Source organism: Heptranchias perlo, chromosome 23 (genome assembly GCF_035084215.1).
Source record: "Heptranchias perlo isolate sHepPer1 chromosome 23, sHepPer1.hap1, whole genome shotgun sequence".
NCBI lineage: Eukaryota > Metazoa > Chordata > Chondrichthyes > Hexanchiformes > Hexanchidae > Heptranchias > Heptranchias perlo.
Window position 1 is genome coordinate 38,456,001 of NC_090347.1, and position 21,724 is coordinate 38,477,724.

Consider the following 21,724-nt stretch of genomic DNA (forward strand, 5'->3'; position numbering starts at 1 on the left):
GCCTTCCCTTGTTTAACGCTTGAAAACCGTTGCTCAGCTCTCTGTCCACATACGTGCCAGCGGAGCAGAACTTGAGACTATCATTGAAGGGGACATCCTGTGCAAACATCAACCCCAGGCACCTTCCAACCAGTAGTTTTAAAGCATTAAAACAAAACAAATGAAGAATATTGAATGGTGTGACTAAATGTACAGATGTCTTTTCATAACATTTGGAATGATGTGGCAATTCTGATGAATACACCTCCCCTTTAAGTGACAAGTACAGCAAATGTTAAACTTCAGAATGACAAACTCAGATCACCAGATTAAGTTGTCAGATCCCCACATTTAATGTCAGATTAACCTATCACAGGATAGAAAGCGGCAGGGTTGCCAACCACTGTGCTGACAGACAAGGCTATTTTTACTGTCAACCCTATTTTTTTTTTACTGACTGAGAACAGATAACGTGGAGTACCACAGCTTAAAGCAGGACAGCACTGTGGTACAGTATATCACCATATATCATGCTATATCACAGTGTATCATGGTATTTCACTGTATATCATTGTATATCACAATATATCATGGTGTATCATGGAAATTATATTTTATGGTATATTATGGAATATCACCACATTTTAAATCATATGTTTTTATACTTTCATGGTGTTAGTAGAACTGGTGTTAGTTAATAAATAATAAATACCACTGACTAACAGCCACTTTACATACCCATTTTAAGCAGTGGGAATCAATAGAATGTTAATTAAGTATTTTAATGTATTTGTTACTGATGACTTTTAATATTTTAAAAAATAAATTGAACGTCAGCAAATTCAGTGGTGATTGGCAAGACTGCCTTGTTCTCCCAGGTCCTTTTATGGGACCTTTTGATTCAATGGTTTTGTTTCATTCTTGTGTCATTGTTCGGGGTGACACAGGATCCCTTGTTTGCTGCATATCCATCAGGTAGCTGGGAATCCAGTGAACATTAGGAAATGACCTTAGCAATCATGAACAGCATTAAGCTACATGGCACTGTCCAATACTGACTGTCACACGTCATTCAAAGACTTATCAAGTGTTATTTTACCTCGGTCTGAAACCCTTCCACCAAAATGGCAACTAGCAAATTAAAGAGAACGTAGTTTCCAAATGTCATTAGAGCAATGAAGTATAAAGCAGCCAATGGAGAGGTGGAGGCCATCCCATTATAGAGGACCTTGTTCCAATCCTCTTGAGTCAATATCTGTGGAAGACATAAAGAAAACATTATCCATTATGAAAGAACATAAATCTAAACTTACATTATCCCATGGAGGTACCAACTGCACTACACAACAGACCTCCAGTTAATCATGTCCCCAGTATGTAAGCATCCAAATTATCTACATATCAACCAGGGTCACATCCATAAATTAATGTGACTTCAATCTGTATATACTACAGTAGGATTCAGAGAGCTGCCCTTTGCGAACCTAGGAACATAGGAACAGGAGTAGGCCATTCAGCCCCTTGAGCCTGCTCCGCCATTCAATTGGATCATCACTGACCTGCATCTCAACTCCATTTACCCGCCATAGCTCCATACCCCTAATCTAAATTTTCTGGGGCAGCTGTGCCCCCCCCCCCCCCCCCGACCCTCCTAGAAAATAAGTCATGTGCTGGCAACACTTCTATCTGCTCAGGCTTTCATGTGTTCCAATATGAGTGAAGAAATGTTCAATATACCTACAATTTAAGTTACAAGCCTGTATCCCACTGCACTTTCAGTGTAATTCCTTCTTTTCCTAGTCATAGACTTATATTCAGGGCAGTTTTGGAATTGTCATGGAATTACATAGAATTTACAGCACAGAAACAGGCCATTCGGCCCAACTGGTCTATGCCGGTGTTTATACTCCACACGAGCCTCCTCCCACCCTACTTCATCTAACCCTATCAGCATCTCTTTTTATCCCTTTCTCCCTCATATACTTATCTAGATTCCCCTTAAATGCATCTCATGCTATTCACCTCAACTACTCCTTGTGGTAGCGAATTCCACATTCTTACCATTTGTCAGTTGAATTGTCAGTTTTTTGGGGCTGTATCAGATTTTTTGAAATTGCTGGCCAGCCTTTGCTGGCTTTCTAGGTTGGAATGTATGGTGTTGTGCATATCTAGTGAAATAAAATAGCATGATTCAATCAACACCAAGTTAATTCTGCTGACATATGTAGAGCACAAGACCTGACTCCAAACTCCAAGAATGATTGGGGTAGATTTTGACTTTGTGCGATAGTGTAAAATGGGTGATAACGAATTGGCAGCCTGTTTTACATCTCTCTCGATTGTTATATCCATTGACTTCAATCGGGAGAGATGTACAAAGGGTTGCTGACTCACTGGGCTCGATGTTACCAGGCCTGCGGGTTTCCGGCGGGTTGGGTTTCGGGAGCGTGGTCAACACGCTCGGTGAAATTAGTGGGTTGCCTGCGCGATCGTAGCAGGCAACACACTAATAGGAATCAATTACCTGCTCCTCCGGGGTCCACGCTGCTGGTCTGCGCGTCGGGCGGGCTGCGCATGCGCAGTACGATCTGTCAGCTGGAGGCTCTCCAGTTAAAGGGGCAGTCCTCCACTGACAGATGCTGCAACCAATGGAACAAATTTCAGCATGGAGCAGCCCAGGGGGAAGGCTGCTCCCAGTTTAATGATGCCTCACCCCAGGTATCATCAGATGGGGTGAGGAGGAGGGCGAAGACAGAGATCTTCCACCCGGCGGGCGGGAGGAAGCGGCCAGCCTCTGCCACCAAGAAGGCCTGGCTCGAGGTGGCAGAGGGGGTCACTTGCGCAACCAACATATCGCCCACCTGCATACAGTGCAGGAGGCGCTGCAATGACCTCAGTAGGTCAGCCACAGTGAGAACACGAAGTCTTTCCCCTACACTCCATCTGCCACAACACTGCCCCAACCCCACATCTCCTTTGGCACTGCCAACACTACTCTGTCACATCACCCCTCATACCCACTCAAACCCCATCCTCATCTTACCTCCACCTACTCACCTCGCCAGTACTCATCCTGCCACTAACACGCGACCCAATCCTCATACAATCTCATGGCTCTATCCCATACTCACCCTCTCGTGCATCTCCCTCACGGCCAGCCTCACTCAACCTGCCACCACCTGTGCTGCAGCCACAGGGCATGCATCACATATGTGCAGTAGGCAGCGTAAGGCAAATGTTTCGTGAGCATGAAGGGGGTGCACAAGGGTGTCGGAGGGTTTGCCATGGGTGTTACCTATATTGAATTTCAGAGCAACAAACAGCACACATTATATTGGCACCACCACTGCCATGTCTCCGCGAATCCTGTCTGTTGTGTCCAATAATGCCCGCTCCTGGGTATCACTATGAGGACCCACCACTGATGCCACCCATCGTGTTACTGCAGAGTAGGTGCAGGTGTATTTGCAGGGCTCTTCCGCGCAGACCTGAGAGACATCGGCGGTGTCGCCGGCTGCACCCTGGAAGGATGCGGAGGAGAAGTTGTGGAGGGCAGTGGTGACTTTGGCAACGACAGGTAAGCACTTGGTGCTGGGACCAGCCAGGAGCAGCTCGGCATGAAAGAGCCTGCAGATCTCCACAGGGATCGGTGCTGGGTCCCTTGCTGTTTGTGGTCTACATTAATGACTTGGATATGAATGTAAAAGGTATGATCAGTAAGTTCGCTGATGATACAAAAATTGGTAGGGTGGTAAATAGCGAGGAGGATAGCCTCAGTCTGCAGGACGATATAGATGGGTTGGTCAGATGGGCGGAACAGTGGCAAATGGAATTTAACCCGGAAAAGTGCGAGGTGATGCACTTTGGAGGGACTAACAAGGCAAGGGAATACACAATGAATGGGAGGACCCTAGGCAAGACAGAGGGTCAGAGGGATCTTGGTGTGCAAGTTCACAGATCCCTGAAGGCGGCGGAACAGGTAGATAAGGTGGTAAAGAAGGCATATGGGATACTTGCCTTTATTAGCCGAGGCATAGAATATAAGAGCAAGGAGGTTATGATGGAGCTGTATAAAACAATGGTTAGGCCACAGCTGGAGTACTGTGTGCAGTTCTGGTCGCCACACTACAGGAAGGATGTGATCGCTTTGGAGAGGGTGCAGAGGAGATTCACCAGGATGTTACCAGGGCTGGAGCGCTTCAGCTATGAAGAGAGACTGGGAAGATTGGGTTTGTTTTCCTTGGAGCAGAGGAGGCTGAGGGGGGACATGATTGAGGTGTACAAAATTATGAGGGGCACAGATAGGATGGATACTAAGGAGCTTTTTCCCTTCGTTGAGGGTACTATAACAAGGGGACATAGATTCAAGGTAAAAGGCGGGAGGTTTAGAGGGGATTTGAGAAAGAACTTTTTCACCCAGAGGGTGGTTGGAGTCTGGAACTCACTGCCTGAAAGGGTTGTGGAGGCAGGAACCCTCACAACATTCAAGAAGCATTTGGATGAGCACTTGAAATGCCATAGCATACAAGGCTACGGACCAAATGCTGGAATATGGGATTAGAGTAGACAGGGCTGATGGCCGGCGCGGACACGATGGGCCGAAGGGCCTCTATCCGTGCTGTATAACTCTATGACTCTATGACTCTACATGTTGAGCGAATCTGCGCCTCCGTGTGCACTGCTGCTCGGAGAGGTCCGGGGAGCTTCGCCTCGGTCTGTGGACCATGTGGCGAGGGTAGTGCCCTCTGCGATGCGTCTCTCTCTGCGGTAGCCCTCCCTCCTGCTGTGCAGGTGGGCGTGCAACAACACCGTGTTGGGGGGCTCCACGTCTCTGCGGCGGACCGCGTGGACTGCGAGGCTGCTGGGGCTGGTCATGCTGTTCGTCCTCCGAGGGTGTCCACGCACCACCCATCTGGCAGGTGTTGGTCTGAGGGGTTGTGCAGGGTAGGTGGGTGGTTCCTCGGACTGGGGCTGCAGTTTCGTGTCGGTCTGTCCTCTGGCTTGGCGGGGGGTGGTGGAGGGCAGGGGTTGCCCTATGTGACGCGGTGGCCTCCTGCGTGGGTGAGGGCTCTCCCCCGTGGAGTGCACCTTGGCAGCTGCCACAGGCTGCTGGCTGCAACACGCCTGGTTGGAGGGAGACTGTTTCCCCCAGTGTGTGAAACAGTCTGCGATGCAGGTAAAATCCCACACTTCCTCTTTTGACAGCTGATTCAACTCATTAACTGACCTCAACAAGCAAGGTAAGTACTCTCAAGTGGAACCCCGCTGGCTTTAATTGCCTGCGGGATTCCCACCAGCGGGGGCCACGCACGCAGGCCCGCACGTCATCGGGGAACCCGGAAGTGGTCGGGATCGCGCCGCGATCCGGTCACGTGACCTCATATCGGGATTTTCGGGGCCCCCCCGCTGGAAACCCGCAGGAAACCCGACCCTAAAATCGAGCCCACTATCACCTGTTTTACACTATCGCACAAAGTCAAGAACTACCCCACTGACACGCCACCTAGTGAATTGACTGGTATTGCAGCATTTTCATTGCACTGACTTCACCAAGGAAGCAATCTAATTGGAAAGAGCATTTTAAATGTCTACATTTCTAGTGTAAGAGATCAATAGTGTTATGATACAAGTTCCAAATGGAACATAATTCTATGTTGAAGAGAAAACGACTCAATAGGGTAGATCTTGACTTTGTACGATAGTGTTAAATGGGTGATAGCAAGTCATAGAATCATAGATCAATCATAGATCGGTTACAGCATGGAAGGAGGCCCTTCGGCCCATCAAATCCGTGCTGGCTCTCTGCAAGAGCAATCCAGCAATCTCACTCCAACGCCCTATCCCCGTAGCCTTGCAAATTTTTTCCCTTCAATTCCCTTTTGAAAACCATGATTGAATCTGCCTCCACCACCCCCTCGGGCAGTGCATTCCAGATCATAACCACTCGCTGAGTAAAAAAGTTTTTTCTCATGTCGCCTTTGGTTCTTTTGCCAATCACCTTAAATCTATGTTCTCTGGTTCTTGACCCTTCTGCCAATGGGAACAGATTCTCTCTATCTACTCAGTCCAGACCCTTCATGATTTTGAATACCTCTACCAAATCTCCTCTCAACCTTCTCTGCTCTAGGGGGAACAACCCCAACTTCTCCAGTCTATCCATGTAACTGAAGTCCCTCATCCCTGGAATCATTCGAGTAAATCTCTTCTGCACCTCTCTAAGGCCTTCACATCCTTCCTAAAGTGCGGTGCCCATAACTGGACACGATACTCCAGTTGTGGCCGAACCAGTCTTTTATAAAGGTTCATCATAACCTCGTTGCTTTTGTACTCTATGCCTCTATTTACAAAGCCCAGGATCCCGTATGCTTTCTTAACTGCTTTCTCAACCTGCTCTGCACATATTTGTGCACATATACCCCCAGATTGCTCTGTTCCTGCACCCATTTTAGAATTGTACCCTTTAGTTTATATTGCCTCTCCTCATTCTGCCTACCAAAATGTATCACTTTACACTTTTCTGCATTGAATTTCATCTGCCACGTATCCGGCCATTCCACCAGCCTGTCTATGTCCTCTTGAAGTCTATCACTATCCTCCTCACTGTTCACTACCCTTACAAGTTTTGTGTCATTTGCAAATTTTGAAATTGTGCCCTGTACATCCAAGTCCAAGTCATTAATATATATCAAAAAAAGCAATGGTCCTAGTAACGACCCCTGGGGAACACCACTGTACACCTCCATCCAGTCCGAAAAACAATCGTTCACCACTACTGTCTGTTTCCTGTCACTTAGCCAATTTTGTATCCATGCTGCCAAGCTGCCTTTTATTCCATGGGCTTCAACTTTGATGAGAAGCCTATTATGCGGCACTTTATCAAACGCCTTTTGGGAGTCTATATACACCACATCAACCGCATTGCCTTCATCGACCCTCTCTCTTACCTCATCAAAAAACTCAATCAAGTTGGTAAACATAATTTGCCTTTAACAAATCCGTGCTGGCTTTCCCTAATCAATCCACACTTGTCCAAGTGACTGTTAATTTTGTCCCGGATTATCGTTTCTAAAAGTTTCCCCACTACCGAAGTTAAACTGACTGGCCTGTAGTTGCTGGGTTTATCCTTGCATCCTATTTTGATCATTTGCAATTCTCCAGTCCTTTGGCACCACCCCCATATCTAAGGATGTTTGGAAGATTATGGCCAGTACCTCTGCAATTTTCACCCTTGCTTCCCTCAGCAACCTAGGATGCATCCCATCCACACCGGGTGACTTATCTACTTTAAGTACAGCCAACCTTTCTATTACCTTCTCTTTATCAATTTTTAGTCCATCCTGTATCTCAACTACCTCTTCACTTACTGTTATTTTGGCAGCATCTTCTTCCATGGTAAAGACAGATGCAAAGTACTCATTTAGTACCTCAGCCATGCCCTCTGCCTCCATGTGTAGATCTCCTTTTTGGTCCCTAATTGGTCCCACCCCTCCTCTTCCTACCTGTTTACAGTTTACATGCCTATAGAAGACTTTTGGATTCCCTCTTATGTTAGCTGCCAGTCTATTCTCATACTCTCTCTTTGCCCCTCTTATTTCCCTTCTTGCCTCCTCTCTGAACTTTCTATAATCAGCCTGGTTCTCACTTGTATTATCAACTTGACATCTGTCATACACCCCTTTTTTCTGCTTCATCTTACTCTCTACCTCTTCTGTCATCCAGGGAGCTCTGGTTTTAGTTGCCCTACCTTTCTCCCTCGTGGGAATGTGCCTAGACTGTACCCGAACTGGCAGCTGACATCGCACAAAGTCAAGATCTACCCCAATGTTTTTAACTAATTTGACTGTTTTCCACTGGTCCTTGTAAGCTGACGGCGATTCATGCAGCTCTATATTGGTCTTTGATCTGTACCTCTGAGAAACAGATAACACAGAAACTTTTCATACTGGGACTCTATGGAGAAAGGCTTCCCTGATCACCCCAAGTCAGATCTGTTTTTGTGGCCAATGCTGCAGCATGCCTCTCATTAAGCCACGGCTGTGAGCCGAAGCCAAGTCTAAGTGCTTGGTTGTGATATGGTGCTGAACATGGCCTGTGCCCAGATGAAATTTCTAACTTTTGACTGGGTAAAACAGGATGCCAATGCAAGGTTGCGACTTCCTGCTTGAGACTGTTCCAATTGTTCTCTACCCAAATATTGGGCTTGGTATTCCTTTCAACAAAAGACTGCTTGGATGCAGATTGCGTGGTGGTGAGGCATGCCAGCTGATCCTTTGCTGATGCTTTCAGGTGATTGTGGGAGTCAGTATGAGATCCAAGTAGCTATTAAAGCTGGATGAGGGCCATTATCAATTACATAGGAAAGCACAAGACTCACGATTTGCTTCCTGTCAATCGTCATGGTATATAGTCACTGATCTGGAGAATGATGCATCCAGGTCATTGTAGAAGGTTTCATTGGGCCAGTGATATTTTATAAGTAGCTGAAGATGGAATCATCGACAGATGGTTGATAGTAAGCTGTAGCCAACAGAGTTTTCTCTCCTTGAGAAATACACCTATCTAAATGATTTTAAAATTACTTGATTGCAGATTTTGCTTGTGGGAGGTTGGCAACCCTACAAAGCAATCCTGTCACCATCTGTGCACCAGTTCTACCAAAGCAAGTCATAGTCGGGTATTGATGCAGCATTGTTTACTATGTGCTCCCGTTAAGGATGATCCACAAGTCAATAGGTGATAGGTTGGCCCAAAGGTAGAAAAATATTTCTAAAATGTAAAGCAAATTTGTGATCCATCTGTACACACATCTAGCAGTTTGCCAAAAGTCATTGCCAGATGGGTCTTAGGCCAGGTTCTTGAGTGGACACAAAGTAGGATACTTTTCATTACACTCCAACTTATGAAGTTGAAATGTAGATATGTCCAGCAGAGTTCTATGGATACCTACATATGCTTCATTCCCCATACCCTTCACTATTACTCCTGAAAGAGGCTTCTCCTCAGCTGTCCAGTCTGGTGAGCATAAAGCTGCTTGTTTTTGCATCACCTTATGGAGATTGTGCAGTTGCTTGGTGAAGTTTGTGCAGACTTTGTTTACTGTCTGATACAAACTTGACATCTGTGGTACCCTTCTGTTATCCTCCCCTCACCAATTGAATACTGTGCTCAGGTGGAAAAGTAGAAATGTCCACTGGGACTACCCTGGATACAAAGCCTTTCAAAGTATTAACTTAGCCTCTCCCTACATTTGCACTTAAGCATACACTCGTTGGAGAAACACATTGCCACAGCATTCAACCTCTTGAGGTAATGTACTATATTTAATGAGATATTCATTACAGTCATAATGACATTTGTTTATGGAGGAAACAGGCTAAAGTTTGGCTAGTGGGAAGAGTTGCACAAGGTGTACATGTACAACAACAGCAAAAACTTGCATTTATATACTGCCTTTAATGTAGTAAAAATGTCAAAAGGCGCTTCACAGGAGCGTTATCAGGCACAATTTGACACCGAACCACATAAAGAGATATTAGGACAGGTGACCAAAAGCTTGTTCAAAGAGGTAGGTTTTAAGAAGCGACTTAAAGGAGGAGAGAGAGGCGGAGAGGTTTAGGGAGGGAATTCCAGAGCTTAAGGCATAGGCAGCTGAAGGCACAACTACCAATGGTGGAGCGATGAAAATCAGAGATGTGCAAGAGGCCAGAATTGGAGGAGCGCAGAGATCGCGGGGTGGTGGTTTGGGGGGGAGGGGTGGGAATGGGAGTGTAGGGCTGGAGGAGGTTACAGAGATAGGGAGGGGCATACACAAGGATAAGAACCTTAAAATCGAGTACAGATGTGTTTTTCTGTGTAACTCTAAGAATGAAAACAAGATGAATTCTTGCATTTGTGCCAGTGTCATAGTGTGACTATTATGACTGAATTCCAAGAGGAAACCAGGCTTGTCCAACTCATGGTATTATGCACATAATTAACAGCTGTACTTGGAAAGCCTCATCGATCAATTAGCGATGTGCCTACTATCTCACTCCTCTAAATCCAGGCCAATTCTTTCTGTAAAGTGGCTAGGAGCACGCTGCGATTCTCCACAGGCTGAATTATCAACGTCAGCTATGCTAACAAGAGGGGGTGATGAGAAGTGCCTAAGGATTTCAGCACAGAAAGGAAAGGAAAATCGGAAGTATATGGGCACCTCGACCTGATGTGACAACTGTGCTGCCATCTCTGCCACACTCCAGAAGTAATAGCTACTCTTTCACACCTCTTAGTAACTGGTGACAGGTCGTCTGGGAATAGTGCACAACCTGGGAAGATTATCAAGAGAGGAAGGGAGAAAAAAATAATTATTTTTTTAAAACATGGTAAGAATATTAAATTAACTAGGAAAAATAAAAGTTGCTGCGGCAGCACTTGGTGGAAAGGTTAGAAAACATTTTGCCTACTTTCCGCAGCACCTTGGTGACTTTCTTAGAATCATAGAATCATACAGCGCAGAAGGAGGCCATTCAGCCCATCGTGCCTGTGCTGGCTCTTTGAAAGAGCTATACAATTAGTCCCACTCCCCCTGCTCTTTCCTCATTTTTCCTTTTCCAGTATATATCCAATTCCCTTCTGAAAGTTACTAATGAATTTGCTTCCACCAGCCTTTCAGACGGTGTATTACAGATTGAAACAACTCGCTGGGTAAAAAAAATTCTCCTCGTCTCCCTTCTGGTTTTTTTGTGAATTATCTTAAAACTATGTCCTTTGGTTAATGACCCCCCTGCCAGTGGAAACAGTTTCTCCTTATTTACTCGATCAAAACTCTTCATAATTTTGAATAACACTATTAAATCTCCCCTTAACCTTCTCTGCTCTAAGGAGAACAATCCTAACTTCTCCAGTCTCGCCACATAACTGAAGTCCCTCATCCCTGGTATCATTCTAGTAAATCTCCTCTGCACCCTCTCCAAGGCCTCCACATTATTCCTAGAGTGTGGTGCCTCGAATTGGACACAATACTTCAGCTGAGTCCTAACCAGTGATTTATAAAGGTTGAGCATAACTTTCTATACCTGGAAGACAGTTACAATAGCCCAAAGAAGTGAGTCGAAATTCTTTCTGTCAGGAAGAGTGTCTCCTTCTTTTTCTGATGCAAACTTGCAGCCAAACAGATGCATTCCCAGAATACTGAAAGGGAACAAAGAATATATAACATAACCGCTAGAAATAAAGGACAGCATATCTTTCCAGTACACAATTATAGAATTCAAGGTACATTTTGGTATTGGTGGCAATGCCAAAGGGCTGATACTTTGATTACCTGTATCCTCCCATCCCAGTGTCTTCTCAAAATCCCCTTTCCTTCACATAGCCAGAGTTTCAGTGGAATCATGCATTTCTCCTTGTCTGCTATCAGATCTCTCCTGAGTTCAGTCAGAGGAGGCATTCTTGGAATAAATTGAGTCAGTCTGTACCACATAAGGCACCTCACGTGGGACAGGTGAGACTAAGGAAGGTGTCATAGTGATGATGGACATCTTGTTACATCACTCGTCTGCCCTTTGTACACCTGAGGTGAGTGCCACCATCGATCCTAAGGGTGCTGAATAGGAATTTTTACTGTAAAGGCAAGTGAATTTTCAGCTGGGTAAACAGCTTGGGAGCATAGCAAGGAAAGGACTTACATAGAAGGAAAGTGTTGGCTTTTCTCTTGACACACCAGAGCCTTGAGCACAAAATCTAGGCTGACACTCCAGTGCAGTGCAGAGGGAATGCTGCACTGTCGGAGGTGCCGTCTTTCAGATGAAACGTTAAACCGGGCCCCATCTGCCCTCTCAGGTGAATGTAAAAGGTCCCATGACAATAATTTTGAAGAAGAACATGGGAGTTCTCCTCGGTGTCCTGGTCAATATTTGACCCTTGACCAACATCACTAAAGCAGATTATCTAGTCATTATCTCATTGCTGTTCGTGGGACCTTGCTGTGCGCAAATTGGCTGCTGCGTTTCCTACATTACAACAGTGACGACACTTCAAAAGAAGTACTTCATTGGCTGTAAAGCACTTTGGGACATCCTGAGGTCATGAAAAGAACTATATAAATACAAATCTTTCCTTCTTTCCATCACCCTGAAGATATATGAGTTCAAATTTATCCCTGTCCTTTGCCAGTCAATCACTCTAACTTCAAGCCCACCTTTCCTTCTCCTTGGAAATCTGCTCATGTTCATCCTATCCCTAACAAAAGTCCATCTTACCCTCTAACAATTGCCTTGCTGTCCTTACATTAGTTAACTCCATTAACTGCTCTTTTCCCCCAGGACAATCTCCATGCTTTTAACATCATCCAACCACTTATTTCCTGATGTGCCTTATCTTCTCTTTTACAAAAAATTTCAAAACTGAGATGGGAAGATTTTTGTTAGTTAAGGGTATTAAGGGATATGGAACCAATGCGGGTAAATGGGGTTAAGATCCAGATTAGCCATGTTTTAATTGAATGGCGGAACAGGCTTGAGGGGCTGAATGGCCACCTCCTGTTCCTATGTTCTCCTTTCAACCTTGACCATGTTCTGCTCCATGGAGCCAGGCCCTCACCTTGTTTTCTCAATACAAGCAAAGTGTATACTGATTTATTTGCAACTTAATAATTGACTGTGAATCTACTCCAATTTTTGCCTCTGCAGTAGATATTAATATTTAAAGAAATAGATCATGGGTGTGGCAGTCTAACATATTTGTTTCTAGTCACGAGTTTCCTAGTGAAAAAAACTCATAACAAAAAACCTTGAAAAGTCCAGTGGCCCATTTGACAATTAGAATCATAGAATCGTAAAATGGTTACAGGACTGAAGGAGGCCATTCGGCCCATCATGCCTGTGCTGGCTTTTTGTAAAAGCAATCCAGTTTGTCCGATTCCCCGCTCTTTCCCCATAGCCCTGCAAATTTTTTCCCTTCAAATATTTATCCAATTCCCTTTTGAAAGCCATGATTGAATCTGCTTCCACCACCCTTTCATGCAGCGCATTCCAGATCATAACTGGTCCCTGTGTAGAATAGAGTTTCCTCATGTCGCCTTTGGTTCTTTTGTCAATCATCTTAAATCTGTGTCCTCTGGTTCTCAGCCCTTCCGCCAATGGGAACAGTTTCTCTTTATTTACTTTATCTAAACCCGTCATAATTTTGAATACTTCTATCAAATCTCCTCTCAACCTTTGCTGCTCTAAGGAGAACAACCCCAGCTTCTCCAGTCTATCCACGTAACAGAAGTCCCTCATCACTGGAACCATTCTAGTAAATCTTTTCTGCATCCCCTCTAAGGCCTTCAAATCCTTCCTAAAGTGCAGTGCCCAGAATTGGACACAATACTCCAGTTGTGGCCGAACCAGTGTTTTATAAAGGTTCAACATAACGTCCTTGCTTTTGCACTCTATGCCTCTATTTATAAAGCCCAGGTATGCTTTTTAAACTGTTTTCTCAACCTGTCCTGCCACCTTCAAAGATTTGTGCACATATATTCCCAGGTCTCTCTGTTCCTGCACCTACTTTAGAATTGTACCATTTAGTTTATATTGCCTCTCCTTCCTGCCAAAATGCATTACTTCACACTTCCCTGTATTAAATTTCATCTGCCACGTACGTGTCTGCCCATTCCACCAGCCTGTCTATGTCCTCTTGAAGTCTATTACTATACTCCTCACTGTTTACTGCACTTCCAGTGTGTCGTCTGCAAATTTTGAAATTGTGCCCTGTACACCCAAGTCCAAGTCATTAATATATTTTTTAAAAAAGCAGTGGTCCTAATACCAACCCATGGGGAACACCACTGTATACCTTCCTCCAGTCCGAGAAACAACCGTTCACCACTACTCTCTGTTTCCTGTCACTTAGCCAATCTTGTATCCATGCTGCCACTGCCCCTTTTATTCTATGGGCTTCAATTTTGCTGAAGAGCCTATTATGTGACACTTTATCAAACGCCTTTTGAAAGTCCACATACACAACATCAACCGCATTGCCCTTATCAATCCTCTCTGTTATCTCATCAAAAAACTCAATCAAGTTAGCTAAACACGATTTGCCTTTAATATTGCCGGCCAATTTCACATTTATTTGCCTACTGATGGCACTGGTGATTTAACCCCCCCCCCCCCCAAAATATCCAAAGGATAGGTGTAGATCTTTGACCATGGTACCTTGGCATAAAGCATTGTCTGGATGGAGCTCAGAGAAGAACATCAGGCAGGGAGGACTACATGCCTGGAACAGAACCCACCCGATTTTCTATCTATTTGATTGTAACGGGAGAAAAATCAGGCAGGCTCTGTCATTGGCGGCAATCGCTCCTGTGCCTGATTCTCCTCTCTGCTCCACTCTGCCAGGTGATATTTTATAGCCCGTGCGCTCGTAGGCTATTGAGTTATAGTTTGAGGGATGGGGGACTGCTGCCCACTCACCTAAAGATAAAAATGAAAAGCATCAGCAGCATACAGAAGGTGGCGACGTTGTCCATTGTCTTCATCAGGACCACCAGTTGGCGCTGCAGGGCTGGCATAAACCGTACCAACTTCAGCACCCGCATCAGCCGAAAGGTACGCAGCACCGAGAGCCCCCCGCCCTGCTGGCCTACAATCTCCCACACACTGGAGAGCAGCGAGGAGCAGATCAAATGAAATGAAAAGCATAACATTAGTTTGAGAACTTGGAAACAAATATCGATCAACCCCATGAACCTCGCAAAAGGCATAGATTTCAACGAGTGCAAGAGATGCGACTGAGGCCTACCTATAAAAGGCACACTCTCAAATGCAATGTCACGGACTGGCAGAAAGGGCAGAGTGACTCCTAATAAGCTGTTTGCTCTGTTTTCTAAATAGGATTGGTTTACGTCACACTGGGGTCATTGCAGCGAGAAGAAGCAATTGTGTTTGACAAAACATCATTGCTTCATGAAACTACCGTCACAACACTTGGCACGTGACATCACTGGCTCAGTCAGGTTTCCCGTACCAGAATGGTGACCATCCCCTATTAACCCTCCTTCATCTCTTGATAGGTTTCCAATATGGTTCCTTGGTTCTAAGAATATAGAAACAAAGAGCACAAAATGCTTCTAAAGTGCCAAATCTTAATAATTCATGAACTTAATCCTGTGTATATTTATATAGGATTCAGTGCCCTCGCACTACAGTCACCTACAGTGTCTTTCACAATTTAAACTATATTGGGATGGTCAACCAGCACCTCACTAGTCTACCAATTATGAGTTATTCAACAGAGAGCAAAATACATTGAAAGAGAATGTGATGCAATGTTTTGGGTGGAAACCTCACAATGGGCAATTTTCACCGTCCTGATTTTATTACATGTAGTACCACATGCTGTATCACTCTCACTCAGTGTGACCCGGAGGGGTGGCGTCAGTTGGACTTTATGAGACAAAGGGTGGAAATAGTAGCTGTGCGAGAGTGGAAATGTGTGAGACGGGAAAGAAGGAGAGAGAATGTGGGACACATAAAAGAATGAAGAGACAAGGAGGTAGATTTTGACTTTGTGCGATAGTATAAAATGGGTGATAGCGAATCGGCAGCCAGTTTTACATCTCTCACGATTTTTATTCACACTGACTTCAATGCCGATTCGCTATCACCCGTTTTTGCACTATCGTACAAAATCAAAATCTAACTCAAGGAGAGAAGCAATGAGAGAGAAAGTGGGGAATAAAAGCCGGGAGAAAGGGAATGTAAGAAATTAAATGAGAGACATCGAGAGGGACTGAAAGAGTCAGGGAATGACCGAAAGAGGGAATGAATGTAAACAAGAGAGAGATAATGAGAGAAAGAGAAGGAATGAGAGATGAGAGTAAGATAGGCAGAAAATGAGAACGAGAGGGGGATTGTGAGAGGGAGACAAAGGGAAATGAGAGAGAGGGGGGTATGAAAGAATGCAATCTGGATTTCAGGGAAATAGAAACCAAGCATGAAAAAGTCGTACTGATGAACTAGCTTTCAAAATGTCCTCCACGCCACATTTGCATTAGTTCTGGTTACAGTGAGAGGATCAATGAGTGTGCTGACATAACAAGGGGTAAAATTTCTGGTGTGCGCTGAACCTCACCCATCAGGAACGAATGTCAGGAAATCGTGTGAGCACAGCCCGCAATTTTACATTCCTTCATTTTAATTTTAACGGACAGAATATTGCAGAGAGTGTGCAGTCGGAAATTCTATCCTTGTAATTAAATCTTTGTTTCTCAGTCAATATGTGGGTTCTTTTTCTGATGCTTATGTTTTTTATGCTTGCTGTATGTGATATTTTACTATCTGGTACTTCATCTACCCTGAAAGCAATTTTTTTTGTACTTGTTGCAAGAAATGATTTTACATTTTCTTATGACAATTTACCTAATTACTACAATGATGCCATCAAAAATATTGTAAGGGTTCTTGATGTAGCCAAACGGCCCATACACCAGGATCTTCAAGAGCATTTCCAATGCAAAAAGGCTGGTGAAGACAATATTGCTGATCTCCAGGGCGTTCGTCAGTTCTTCTGGCTGAGGGAGAAAATGAAAAACACATCAGAATGAAAACATCGAAACATAGGAACAGGAGTAGGCCATTCAGCCCCTTGAGCCTGTTCCGCCATTTAAGAGGATACATGTTTGTGTCTCGTCCAACTGTCGGGGCTGTACTACACGAGTCATTTTTTTTGTGTGGGGGGGGGGAAGTTTTGCTGTCATCAATGCAAAAGATGTTAGTACAATGCTTGTTTAACTGTTATCACCCATAGGAAGTGGCATGGTTAGATGCAGAGTAAAGCTCTTCCTACTCTGCCCCAACAACATGCCTCAGCCCCAAACTCAGAAGAGTGCCTAAATACTGCACCAGTGTGAATTTTTGGACTTCCCCACATGAACCATCCAGTGGCCCTTCCTGAAGACCACTGTCAATTAGTGCCCAATGACGCCCTTGCCCACTAGGAACTGGATTGGTGCTGACCAGAAGAATCATTTCATGACCTTTGCAACGACCAGGGTGTTTGCTGATTTCAAACTCAAGTCTCACTGGTAAAAGGGCAATGTGTTAACCCACTGTACCATCCGATCTTCACAGTAAATGGGATTATTTACTTATATCATTTCCCTCCGATATCGGCACTGAAGGCAAAAGGCAGAAGGGTGTTTTGTATGATCATTTCAAAATCAAAGAACAGGAGAATGAATTGATGTTACGCAAGTATCATGTTGAAGATGTGTTCTCTATGTGTGGCGAATACGGTGTTCTATTTTTGTAAATTGATTTTTCTCCTTTCTGGAGACTCTCCTGATGTAGGAGGGAGGCAAGCAACCTGTTTCTAGGCCTTTGCATGGCCTCCGAGTTAAAGCAGCCTGTGATTTCCACTTCATTTCACAGTTCTTCTTGTTTCTAATCTCACCCAATGGCCACTCACACATTGCTGCGGGGATTAGGGATGATAATCAGCAGTGGGAACTTTCCCTCTTCCCAGCCTGGGGAGACAGCTGAATATTCTGACCTCGGCCTCAGCTGAAATTCGTTAACTCGGACCTGGTCAGCGAGTGAACCTGGAACCTTCCTGACTGGAATGCCACATTGGGTAGTAGATATACCCATTGAGCCATCAACTCTTTCCCCCCACCCCCAAAGATCACTTCATAAAATTAATATGTAGGATTCAGCAAGCATTGGAGGTGAAACTGGTCCACAGCAGTATTGTGAAGCGGGCTCATAGCGAATCGCCAGCCATTCTATTGACCTCATGGAAACGACAACTGGGTGCAGTATAAAATGAGCTACCGATTCGCTATGAGCCCTTTTCACGCTGCTGATGTAGGCCAATTTCACCCCCGTTGTCTTCAGTGTCTCCATCCCTGAAAGTGCCACATCGGTCCACCTACAAGGGGAAGTTTTGTGAAGCGCAGTTATAAGTGTTAAAAAGACATCAAATGTGTAAGCAGGACAGGTTGGAAAAAAAAGATATAAAGAACAATGAAATTTGTATATCATAGGGACAGCTTTATTAATACTGACATGGTTAGGAGCTAGGTCCAATGTTGAGAAGGTCTACTGATGCCATATAAGAACTGAGTGTTTGGGGATCCTGAGTCTATCTAAAACATTTTCTGCCTTCCAGATGGAGCTGGAGATTAGTTTCAAAATCTTTCGTGGATGCCCATCCATGTTATGAAAATTGGATTCATTAAATAAAAAAAACTTGAAAAATCCTCAGCGGCTCCCTGTCAAGTTACCCACCAGCTGAAAACACGTTTCCCAGTGTATAAAACAATTACTGTACCTCATGAGTTCATTGTTAAATGTTGCGCACCTCATTAAATTTGTTTTTGCACGAGACTCTTAGTCAAACAATCTTAATGAAGAGCTTAAATCAAAAATAAAGGTGCACATGGCTTGGACTATTTCTGTGGGTACTGTGAAATGAAAAGTCACACCAGTACTAATTACTTAGAGTCTAATAATTCCCTCAGATGGGTTCTACACATTGTTCATTGCAGAAATATACCACAACAAACCTCTTAAAGGATGACTCTTAGTTGACACTATGGCAACTAATGGATGGTCCTTAAAATTAGAACCAGAATAGGATTGAAGGTTGTAAGGACAGACATGGATGGTCAAATTCTGAAGTTATGGATAAGTCATTTGTGGAGTGCAGCTGCTCAGGGTTGAATAGCCTGAATTGTAGGATTGAATTAATAATATTGAGTCTTCTTCAATTACTTTTAGGACTCGGGGGAAGTCCACAGTGCTTTATCTTAAAGGATTTACCTGTGATTTGTTGCTCTCTTTGGGAACATAACGTCCAAAGATGAGGTTTGGCCATTCGTCCATCAAACATCATCCTCGTACTACCCTAACCTTTCTAGCCGAATATCCGAATGCATTTTGAATGCTCTTAATTGTCCCTATTTTCAAGCATGGCAAACTGTTCCAAATATTTGAGTAACAAAGTTCTTTCTAGTACTTCTTTTTAAAAGTTTACTTAAATTTATGTCCTCTGTTTCTACAAGTTTGACTGATTTTGAAGTAATATTGTGGATTGACCTTATTAATATTGTGTATTAGATATGATGTGGAGATGCCGGTGATGGACTGGGGTTGACAATTGTAAACAATTTTACAACACCAAGTTATAGTCCAACAAATTTATTTTAAATTCCACAAGCTTTCAGAGGCTTCCTCCTTCGTCAGGTGAACGGTGTGGAACGGTGTATTAGATAGTTCAGTGCTGTCCTAATTTGTGTTTCTTCACTCTAGGCTGTAAAACTTGAGCTTCTCTACAGTCCAGGCAAACACTGCAGTGCAGTACTGAGGGAGTTCAGCACTGTCGGAGGTGCCGTCTTTCGGATGAGATGTTAAACCGAGGCCCCGTTCACCCTCTCAGAGCATTATTTTGAAGAAGAGTAGGACCAATATTTATCCCTCAACTAACATCACTAAAAACAGATTATCTGGTCATTATCACATTGATGTTTGTGGGACCTTGCTGTGCACAAATTGGCTGTCGCGTTCCCTACATTAAAACAGCGACTACACTTCAAAAGTACTTCATTGGCTGTAAAGCACTTTGGGACATCTTGAGGTCGTAAAATACAAGTTCTTTCATTCTTTCTTTCTCGCTACACCCGACTTCCTGCTGACCAACAGCCTGTGAAAACGTTTCCCATGGGTGTTGTCAGGTAGGTGTGCCAGGGCTTGCAGACGTTGTTGATGGCAGCATGGAAGGTGTGGACAATCGGGCTCAGCTGGCTGCTGAACACCTTGATGTGCCTTCTTTTCCAGCACCCACTTATTACGTGACATACCGTGACAGGGGAGCTTCCAAAGAACCATCCAGAACTGAGGTTAGTCTGGCCGTCACTTCTTGCATTCATGCCATCAGATCTGCTGTCACAGAATCACAGAATCATGGAATCAAAGAATGGTTACAGCACAGAAGGAGGCCATTCGGCCCATTGAGTCCATGCCGGCTCTTTGTAAGAGCAATCCAGTTAGTCCCATTCTCTCGCTCTTTCCCCATAGCCCTGCAAATTTTTCTCTTTAAGTATTTATCCAATTCCTTTTTGAAAGTCATGTTTGAATCTGCTTCCACCAACCTTTCAGGCAGCGCATTCCAGATCATAACTACTTGCTGTGTAAAAAAGTTTTTCCTCATGTCGCCTTTGGTTCTTTTGCCAATCACCTTAAATCTATATCCTCTACTTCTTGACGCTTCCATCAATGGGAACAGTTTCTCTTTATTTACTTTATCTAAACCTTTCATGATTTTGAACCCTTCTATCAAATCTCCTCTCAACCTTCTCTATTCTAAGGAGAACAACCCCAGCTTCTCCAGTCTATCCACATAACAGAAGTCCCTCATCGCTGGAACCGTTCTTGTAAATCTTTTCTGCACCCTCTCTAAGGCCTTCACATCCTTCCTAAAATGTGGTGCCCAGAATTGGACACAATACTCCAGTTGTGAATGAACCATTGTTTTATAAATGTTCAACATTACTCCCTTGCTTTTGTACTCTATGCCTCTATTTATAAAACCCAGGATCCCGTATGCTTTTTTAACCGCTTTCTCAACCTGTCCTGCCACCTTCAAAGATTTGTGCACATATACTCCCAGGTCTCTCTGTTCCTGCACCCCTTTTAGAATTGGATCTTTCAGTTTATATTGCCTCTCCTCATTTTGCCTACCGAAATGTATCACTTTGCTCTTCTCTGCATTAAATTTAATCTGCCACGCGTCCGCCCATTCCACCAGCCTGTCTATGTCCTCTTGAAGTCTATTACTATCCTCCTCACTGTTTACTACACTTCCAAGTTTTGTGTCATCTGCAAATTTTGAAATTGTGCCCTGTACACCCAAGTCCAAGTCATTAATACATATCAAGAAAAGCAGTGGTCCCAGCACCGACCCCTGGGGAACACCAGTGTATACCTCCCTTCAGTCTGAAAAACAACAATTCACCACTGCTCTCTGTTTCCTGTCACTTAGCCAATTTCATATCCATGCTGCCACTGCCCCTTTTATTCGATGGCCTTCAATTTTGAGGACAAGCCTATTATGTGGCACTTTATCAAACGCCTTTTGAAAGTCCATATACACAACATCAACCGCATTGCCCTCATCAATCCTCTCTATTACCTCATCAAAAAACTCAATCAAGTTAGTTAAACACGATTTGCCTTTAATAAATCCGTGCTGGCTTTCCTTTATTAATCCACACTTGTTCAAGTGACTATTAACTTTGTCCCGGATTATCGTTTCTAAAAGTTTCCCCACCACCGTGGTTAAACTGACTGGCCTTTAGATGCTGGGTTTATCCTTACACCCTTTTTTGAACAAGAGTTTAACATTTGCAATTCTCCAGTCCTCTGGCACAATCCCTGTATCTAAGGAGGACTGGAAAATTGTGGCCAGCACCTCTGCAATGTCCACCCTTCCTTCCCTCAGCAAACCTATGATGGATCCCATCTGGACCGGGTGACTTATTTACTTTATGTATAACCAGCCTTTCTAGTACCTCCTTGGAATTGGGACCTCAGCAGGCACTAATCTTCTGGCAGTGGGATATGCGAATCTCTGTCTGTAGATGCAGGTGTGCAGGCTCAAGTGGGTGGGTGCAGAACATCTCTGATGCAGTCTGACCTGTGTTGGCATCTTTCTGTTGGTCCTCCTTCCTCAAGAAGCACAAACATAGAGCAGGCGATGAGCCTAGGGGATCCAATTG

General features: G+C 44.2%; 1 protein-coding gene across 1 annotated transcript in view; it reads right to left on the minus strand.

Moving 5' to 3' along the window:
• Positions 1 to 21,724, minus strand: part of cacna1g (calcium channel, voltage-dependent, T type, alpha 1G subunit) — a 369,805-nt gene that overhangs the window by 181,328 nt on the left and 166,753 nt on the right. The window contains exons 10-13 of the mRNA XM_068004449.1: positions 16,368 to 16,519; positions 14,421 to 14,606; positions 11,037 to 11,151; positions 1,079 to 1,234 (exon numbers count right to left, since the gene is read on the minus strand). Of these exons, the coding sequence (XP_067860550.1) occupies positions 1,079 to 1,234; positions 11,037 to 11,151; positions 14,421 to 14,606; positions 16,368 to 16,519 (609 nt within the window). The remainder of the gene's footprint in view (positions 1 to 1,078; positions 1,235 to 11,036; positions 11,152 to 14,420; positions 14,607 to 16,367; positions 16,520 to 21,724) is intronic.